Here is an 8625-nt window from a genome sequence, read left to right as displayed (position 1 = left end):
AATAACCTTTTTCTTTCTTTTCCTCGGTGGGAGAAGTTTCAGTTTGCTGGAACAAAGCCCAGCTACAGGATATAGATTCTTGAAGATAATGGCGGTCCCTTGCGCCAATTACACTCGATTTGCATGCAATCACTTACCAAAGGAACACAACGACAGGGAGAGCTCCTCTACTTCGTACTGTACGACGAATCTCCCGACCCCTCCTGTTACCAACTTTTATTGTTATCATCTAATGAGGCAAAATTAATAGCTGTAATTCGTTCCTCGATTTGGGAACCTTTCCAAGAAGTAAACTTTGATGATTTAGGAAAAAAAAAATTTTACTTCAACCTTTTGGTTTAACTGAGAAGATTTAAAGGGTCGAGTGTGATGATTCTTGAATTCTTTATTCTGATGCGTCTCTTTCTATGGTGTCACCTGGTTTTCGAGCCCTTTTCGTAGTAGCTCGTTTTGGTTCGTTTTTGGTGAGAAATCTTGAATTTGGAAGTATTGAGTCGCTTTTCATTTCAGGTTGATCAATCTGTGAGCTCCAATTCAAGGAATTGAAGCTTGGGTTCTTCGTCGCTTATTTCATCTTGGATTTCAATTCTTCTATAGTATAGCGGGATCCCTTCAAGATTATGAGTTCGTGGAGTTATTTGTGTGCAGAAATTTTGGACCGTCGTTGTGAGATTGTCTTTTGACTTCGAGGATCTTCAAAGCCTTTTGCTGGATCTTTGGAAACTTGGGTGAGTTCCAAAAGGTAGATAAAACGTTTCTAAGAGGTTGCTTGGAATTTGTTGTGTTTGGTGGGGAAGTTGAGATATTTTTATATATTTTTTATTCAGTGTTATTTAAGTTTCAATTGGTTTTTTTTTTTTTTTGGTTTACCTTGTGGTTTGTGATTGGGAGTTGTGTGGGATTAGCCAGTGTGGAATCAGAGATGATTGAATATCTTCTTCACAGTTTGTGGTCATGAATGTTGCTTTTCTGAAGTTTTTTATTCTATTATTGAACTGATTTTTTTTATTGTTTTTTTTAGGCATCATTTAATAATCTAAGAATGCCATTGATTGAGTGTATTTTAATCGGTAAAAAGAACACTTCTCTTAAAGAAATCGTGCCTGTCATTGTCCCAATTCATACAATTGGTGATTCTGCGCTTCTATTGGTAGATGTACATTATCAATTCCTGAGGTTGGCAACTTTTTCCTTCAGCTGTAATGAATCCAATTGTCGTGACTCACGCGAAAATCAATAAACTGTCGAAATCTTGCTAGATTTTAAAGTTTGTAAAATGTTTGACTACATACACCTATGATTTGTCAGTGCAGGAAATTTTCTATTTAAAATTAAAGGTGCGAGTTAAGGGGAGAATATACTCCATAATCATCAGCGAATGAGTCAATCCAAAGTGAGGCGAATAATTGGAAAGTATGAGATTGGAAGAACTATTGGTGAGGGAACATTTGCAAAAGTGAAATTTGCTAGGAATACTGAGAATGGACGGCCTGTGGCGATCAAGATTTTTGACAAGGATAAGGTTCTTAAGCACAAATTGTCTGAGCAGGTTAATTTTCTTCTTCATTTTTCCATATGCCTCAAAGCCATTGTATCAAATTCAAGGATATCGAATTGGACGAGTTATTTATGTATTTTGGAACTACGTGTATGACCTTGATGGTAGGAGGTTGCTTGTATTTTATTGAATTCTTAAGCACAAATTGTCTGAGCAGGTTAATTTTCTTCTTCATTTTTCCATATGCCTTGAAGCTATTGTATCAAATTCAAGGATATCGAATTGGACGAGTTATTTATGTATTTTGGAACTACGTATATGACCTTCTTGATGGTAGGAGGTTGCCTGTATTTTATTGAATTCATGTTGCTAGTATGGTTCTTTTCACTCGATAATTAACTATAATTTGGTAAAGTTAACTTCTCTTCTGGCTCTAAAACATCTTGGGTATAAATTTGAACAGATTAAGAGGGAGATTGCCACAATGAAATTGATAAAGCATCCCCATGTTGTTCGATTGTACGAGGTTTGACTCTACACAGATATTTTAGTACTTGTCAAATTGTAATATGAACATTCTAAAAATTTCACGAAGCACCACTTTCTTTTGGTTCTGGGACGGGGGGCCAATTCTTATATTGTAAAGTTGGAGGTCCTCTTGTCTCACTCTGTTTTTGGTTGTGTTGCCTGCATTTCTTATATCTTCGTCAGGTGATGGCAAGCAAGACCAAGATATTTATTGTAATGGAATTTGTCACTGGAGGGGAGCTCTTTGACAAAATTGTAAGATGAGAAATCTCCCCCCTTCGAACCAATAGGCATTTTCACTATCTATGAAGTATGTTACAGAAGATGGATATTTCCACAACTTCCTGTACGTTTTATTTTCTTTATGCTGTGAATTATTGAAACCTTGTCTGATTTGAACTTTTGTTTTGATTGAAGGTAAATCATGGAAGGATGCAAGAAGATGAAGCAAGAAAATATTTTCAGCAACTGATTAATGCTGTTGATTTTTGCCATAGTAGGGGAGTCTATCACAGGGATTTGAAGGTAGTTGTTTTGACCTTGAATTAATGAAAAAATATATTATTATATCCCATATCTTTACTGGTGCAGCCGGAAAATTTATTGCTGGATGCTTCTGGAGACCTCAAAGTTTCTGATTTTGGATTAAGTGCTCTGTCCCAACAAGTTCAGGTGATTATTGATTGAAACATTGTGGTTCGTTCTTAAATTATTTAGCATTCAGAATTCACGTTGTTCATGTGCTTTGATGGTCCTAGAAAACAATATTTTTGTATATATGTAGTTTTTATTTGGAATGGGGTTACTTCTATACGATAAAGTGGATAACAGACGGAGATGTCAAAATGATTTAAATTTAACTAAGAATTTTTTTAAAAAATAGCTCATATGTGCTTTGATTTTATGTTTATTTTGAATCAAAGTAGAACTCTTACAAACTTTGATGTGCCAGGATGATGGTTTGTTGCATACGACTTGTGGAACACCAAACTATGTTGCTCCTGAGGTATGATTTTTGAGTTATACCACTTTCTTCTTATTTATCCTCTTTCCCTCTTCATGATCAGCGGGATAATAATCGGAGTAGGTTATCAATGATCGAGGCTATGACGGAGCAGCCGCAGACTTGTGGTCGTGTGGAGTCATACTCTTCGTGCTTCTCGCAGGTTACTTACCTTTCGATGATTCGAACCTCATGAACTTGTACAAAAAGGTAAGCATATCTTTTGGCAACTTTATAATCAATTTAACTTCTTTTATTGCTTTGATTGATTCACTAACTTATTTCTTTATTATATATAGATATCGTCTGCAGAATTTACTTGCCCTCCTTGGATTTCTTTCAGTGCCATGAAATTGATTGCTCAAATCTTGGATCCAATTCCTGTAAATGTAAGTATGAAAATAGCTCAATATAAGCTACCTTGCTGACATCTGATGCTAATTAAAATGTTCTTTTTAATTTTACAAATTCTCTATATAATTTTGTCACCTTTTGTAGCGCATCACGATTCCTAAAATCTTGAAGGACGAGTGGTTTAAGAAAGATTACAAACCACCAGTATTTGATGAGAAAGAAGAGATAAATCTAGATGATGTAGAAGCCGTGTTTAAGGACTCTGAGGTGCATTTCCCAGACTTTCAGAACTATGTGTCGAATTTTTAATGTGCAAAGTAAAATCTGTTTTGAGTTTCTTTGGATAGGAATATCACGTGATGGAGAACAAGGAGGATAAGCCGACTGCGATGAATGCCTTCGAGTTAATATCCATGTCTAGAGGTCTTAATCTTGGGAATCTATTTGATGCAAACCAGGTCAAAATTTGAATTTTATCATTTCCAACATTTGTAGATTTTGATATAGTGACGTCTTATGAACCCTCTCTGTTTCGTTGATGTTTAGAGAGTACCATTACTAATTTTTCTCTATGTTTTGCGCATTCTTTTGTGACAGGATTTCAAGAGAGAAACAAGGTTCACTTCTAAAAGGCCTGCTAATGAGATAATTAGCAAAATTGAAGAAGCTGCAAGGCCTCTTGGTTTTGATGTTCACAAGAAGAATTACAAGGTAAACCTGAATTTTCTTTTACTTTTATAAGGTTTTGGGCGTTTTGACCTAGAAATAGAATCTGTATTTCAAGTCTTGGGCCAGAAATTAATTCATGCATGAATTTGATGTTATTTTCCCAGATGAGGCTTGAAAACATGGAAGCTGGAAGAAAAGGCAACCTTAATGTAGCCACTGAGGTACGGTGTTACAATGAGTGGTTTTCAGGAACTCTTATCCAGTCGGGTTTCATCTGTGGACATACCATCAGAGTACCCTTGTATATATGTTTTTAAAATTTTAACACCAATATTGATTTGGACAGGTTTTTCAAGTAGCCCCATCACTGCATATGGTCGAAGTTCGGAAGGCAAAGGGCGACACACTGGAGTTTCACAAGGTCGGCTGGTTTGCCAAATTTGATCTTTTTTCCCTACAGAAATAATGTTCTTTAAATCAGACTTCCTCAATTGATTGCCAAAAACCTCTTAGCTTGTTGGCATGGCATTGAAAGGGAGGTGGTAGGTTCTAGACCCCCACCCCAATTTAATTTATGTATTAAAAAGATCATGAAACACCGTCTTTCTTGGTCTGTAATTCGACTCATAGTTTCTGTACTTCTGGTGTTCTTTGATGCAGTTCTATAAAAATCTATCAACAAGCCTCCAGGATGTAGTTTGGAAAACTGAAGAGGACATGCAAGAAATGAAGTAGAAAATGCTTTAGCAGCTATCTGCATCATTTGTACAGTTGCGGGTTTGTCATTCTTTTTGTAACATTAGCAGCCTTTTGCGCGGGATGTTTTTCAAAGCACCTGATATTGGTGTTCAATGATGTTCAAGAACACAGCTAGTTATTTTGTGTGAGAGATTCATGCATTAGATAAATTAATTTCAAGTTATCCCTACTTTCTTCAACTATAAATTTTCTCAGTTATGCAAATCAATTAATAAAGATACTTCTGCATCTATCAATATCATTATCAGTAAGACATCAGAGTTTGTAAAGATGTGCAAATTCGGTGATCTTGGTTGTCGTTAATTAATGTATCACTCGCTACCCTGTAAAACCTCAATGGGTTCGTCCAAATTGTTTTCCTTGTTTCTTTGCGATGAAACTGTGAGATTCTTCAGTGGCTCGAAGTCTGGTGCTCCGTAACTGGCATTCATTAGCAAATTGCAACCATCTGATTTTTCCTTGTCTCCGTTTGAAGTTACAATCTTTGTGCCTATTCTCTTCAATTTGCATATTCAGCAGCCGTTTCTTTCTTATCTCACTTCCAATCGTACTTTCAAAGATTTTTTTCAACTCAAAAGAAAAACAGCGTGCTCCCAGTCATTAACCTGAGTTGGCAAGATACATATAGGGATCCAATCTTTTTCCAGAAATAAAGCCATGTATTTGGTCTTGAACCTGAACCCAACTGCAACCGGGGTTCTTCTTCACGTGCCTCGTATTCATCAGCTTTCTAATTCCATCTGCTTCATCCCACCTCCCTGCTTCTGCGTACATGTTTGATAGCAATACATAATACCCAGAATGTTCAGGCTTCAGCTGAAGTAAATGCTCTGCTGCCCAACAGCCAAGCTCCACGTTACCATGTAGCCGACTTGCCCCAAGTAAAGCACCCCATACATTAACACCTGGTTTAATCTTGAGATTATTAATTAGTGATACTGCTTCTTCCAAAAGACCGGACCTCCCAAGAAGATCCACCATGCAAGCATAATGCATGTCGGATGGTGTTATGTACCGTGCCAACATGTCATTGAAGTATGCTTTCCCCTTTTCAACTAATCCACCATGACTACAGGCAGAGAGAACTGCTATATATGACACTGAATCGTAATCAACATCGTCCTCCTTCATAGAATCAAAAAACCTAACAGCGGAATCAAATTCCCCAACCATTCCAAACCCCATTATCATGGTATTCCAAGATGCAGTATCCTTTTTCAGAATCTGGTAAAAAATTTTCTTCGAAACATCAATTCTTCCACATTTAATGTACAAGTCAAGAAATGAGTTTGCAACAAAAAGATGATCATGAAACAACCTTCTCATTGCGAAAGCATGTATCTGCTTTCCTTCTTTAGTGGCCGATAGATTTGCACATGCAGAGAGAACTCCCATGAAGGAGATTGCATCTGGCTTAAGCCCTGAAATTTCCATTTCTTTAAACAAGGCAACAGAGTTTGAGCACTTGCTAGTTTGTGAATAGCCAAGAATTAGCGTGTTGTAGGATACTTCGTCTCTAAGAGAGATGCAGAATATCCTTTGAGCATGATCTAGGAAACCACATTTTGCATACATGTCTGTTAAAGCATTTGAGACGAACAATTCAAAAACAGACTCATTCCGGATGGATCTGGCATGTACTTCCTTTCCATGAATAACAGAACCTAATCTGGCACAAGCAGGAAGGACATTTGAGAGAGTGACACAGTTAGGTAGTTCACCATGAGCTTGCATTTCTCTAACATGTTTAAACGCATCCAGCTCGTGCCCGTTTTGAGCAAAATTACCTATGGTGGTATTCCAAGACACAATGTTCCTCACACTCATCCTGCAAAACACATTTAAAGCTTCGGTGAAGCGTCTCCGTTTTCCATACAAATCCATCAATGCATTCGAAACAAATACATCAGTGTTGATGCTCATTTTCACACTGAATGCGTGGAGTTCTCTTCCCTTACTGAAAAACCCTAGCTCTACCAATATCGGTAACATCGTGGCAACGGTAATAGAACTCAATTTCACTCCCCCCTTTACCATCATCCTAAAACTATCCAAGGCATTGCAATGAAAACCCCTATAAGCTAAACTACCTAATAACGAGTTCCAAGACACCTCGTTTCTATCACCAATCTCATTGAAAGCTCCCTCCAAAGCCTCAAAATTTCCACACTTTCCATATGCATCAAGCAATGCGTTGCCAATCCTTACCTCACCATCCAAACCAACCTTCAAAACGTAGCAATGAATTAATCTAACCAAAGTCTCATCTTTAAGACTCGTACACACAGGCAAAATGCTCACAATACTAATGGCATTCGGAGTAACCCCGGACACCAAGAACATATCCTTTAACAAACAAACCGATTCCAACCCGCAATCATTGTCAGAGAAAACCCGAATCACTGAATTCCATGATATCAAATCTTTCGCAGGCATTTCGTCGAACACTTTTCTTACACTACCCAAATCACCCCAGCTCCCATAAAACAAGATGAGAGTGTTACTCACAAACACGTCATAGTCAAATCCAGCCTTGATCGAACTCCCATGCACCTCCAATCCTTTATCCACAAGCAAAAAATCCGAACAGAGTTTCAACACAAAAGGAAACGTGTGGTCATCCGGCCTTAGAGGAGCGTTGTTCCTCAACAAATCATTGTACCACAAAATACCATAACTTCTCACAGTGTCGCGATGCTCAGCAGGCCCATTAGATAAAACGGTGCAGGCCCGGATGAGAGTGTTGTGGAGGAACGGGGAACGAGAGAAGGAAAATGATTTTGAGAAGAGGTATTGAAGAATAGCGGGGTGAGAAAGATTGGTGGCGTAGGAGAGAAGGAGGGCGGCGGAAATGGAGACGCTGCGTGGAAGGTGGCCGTGTACGACGGCCAGAGCATGTGCTTGCTGGGCTTCGGAGAGGGATTGAGCAGACGCACAGAGTGGGAGAATATCGGCCGTCCGCCGCCATGTTGGCGGTGGCAGGGCGGCGGTGGAGAGGGATCGGAGACGACTGAGATTGCAAGAGACGGCGGACGAAGCTGAGCGGAGAAGCGGGGAATGATGGAACATAACATGTTTCAAGGGAGCTCTCTCTATTAACTTGCCTATGCCTATCCTAACTCATTAAATCATTTTTATGTTTTATTCAAATTTATGATATTTCTTTCAAAAAAATTATGATAATTTATAAATATAAGGTTTAATATGTGGTACATCCATTTTGGATATCTACCTAAAGTTTTTGTCTACGTTGTTCTTAGAGTTCGCCAAAACAGATCAACGACCATAAATCATCTGCAATCAACTTTTGTCTATGCTGCCCTTAGGGTTGACAGATCAACAACCAGAAATCAATGCAGATCAAATCATTTGATATACAGATGATTTGTGGCCTTTGATATGCCTTTAACACAGCCAACCCTAAGGCCATCTCCAACCCCAAACACCATTTTGGTGCAACTTTTGCACTAAAATAGTGTAATTTTTGCACCAAACACAACATCTATCTCCAACCCATTTACACCAAATCTTACACCAAAAGGAATATTCTCAGAATATTATTTATTATTTTACATACATTATTTCTTAATATTTATTTAATATCTATTTATAAATTTATTAATATAATAATCATTAATTTTTATATGATATAAATAATATTATATTATTAATACATGTAATTACAATAATATATAAATTATTAATTTAATTATTATATATTAACTAATTATAATATGCAAATTAATAAACACATATTATTAAATTAAAATCGATAAATGCCTAAACATTAAAATAATAAAACAAAAAAACTAGA

At 37.3% G+C, this 8625-nt stretch overlaps 2 protein-coding genes across 15 annotated transcripts; one reads left to right on the top strand and one right to left on the bottom strand.

Annotated features, from left to right (window-relative positions):
* Positions 1–4952, top strand: LOC140860567 (CBL-interacting protein kinase 32-like). Of its 14 annotated transcripts, none has more exons than XM_073263983.1 (16): positions 1–179; positions 649–742; positions 1314–1549; positions 1962–2024; positions 2210–2281; positions 2444–2551; positions 2618–2698; positions 2979–3032; positions 3114–3239; positions 3329–3418; positions 3528–3650; positions 3731–3841; positions 3981–4094; positions 4217–4273; positions 4399–4473; positions 4713–4952. In XM_073263983.1, exons 3-16 carry the CDS (start codon positions 1379–1381, stop codon positions 4785–4787), a joined length of 1320 nt encoding a protein of 439 aa, XP_073120084.1. In that variant the 5' UTR covers positions 1–179; positions 649–742; positions 1314–1378; the 3' UTR covers positions 4788–4952. The 14 variants fall into 14 exon arrangements, with proteins under 14 accessions (XP_073120084.1, XP_073119826.1, XP_073119860.1 ...); XM_073263725.1 differs by having other exon boundaries at positions 511–742; XM_073263759.1 differs by having other exon boundaries at positions 511–742; positions 1309–1549.
* Positions 4953–5146: 194 nt separating this feature from the next.
* Positions 5147–7892, bottom strand: LOC140860505 (pentatricopeptide repeat-containing protein At1g18485-like). Its single transcript, XM_073263535.1, has one exon. It carries the CDS (start codon positions 7878–7880, stop codon positions 5412–5414), a length of 2469 nt encoding a protein of 822 aa, XP_073119636.1. The 5' UTR covers positions 7881–7892; the 3' UTR covers positions 5147–5411.
* Positions 7893–8625: the final 733 nt, after the last annotated feature.

Source organism: Henckelia pumila, chromosome 1 (assembly GCF_033568475.1).
Source record: "Henckelia pumila isolate YLH828 chromosome 1, ASM3356847v2, whole genome shotgun sequence".
NCBI lineage: Eukaryota > Viridiplantae > Streptophyta > Magnoliopsida > Lamiales > Gesneriaceae > Henckelia > Henckelia pumila.
Note: the sequence above shows the minus strand (reverse complement) of the source record. Positions and strands in the feature narration are given on the sequence as shown.

What these genes read in the sequence shown, in the direction of transcription:
- LOC140860505 (XM_073263535.1), bottom strand. Translation starts at nt 7,880, where the DNA reads ATGTTCCATCATTCCCCGCTTCTCCGCTCAGCTTCGTCCGCCGTCTCT.
- LOC140860567 (XM_073263983.1), top strand. Translation starts at nt 1,379, where the DNA reads ATGAGTCAATCCAAAGTGAGGCGAATAATTGGAAAGTATGAGATTGGA. An exon ending in TCTATCACAGGGATTTGAAG is followed by an intron (nt 2,552 to 2,617) that starts GTAGTTGTTTTG and finishes TTACTGGTGCAG; the next exon opens with CCGGAAAATTTATTGCTGGA. An exon ending in CCGTGTTTAAGGACTCTGAG is followed by an intron (nt 3,651 to 3,730) that starts GTGCATTTCCCA and finishes TTCTTTGGATAG; the next exon opens with GAATATCACGTGATGGAGAA.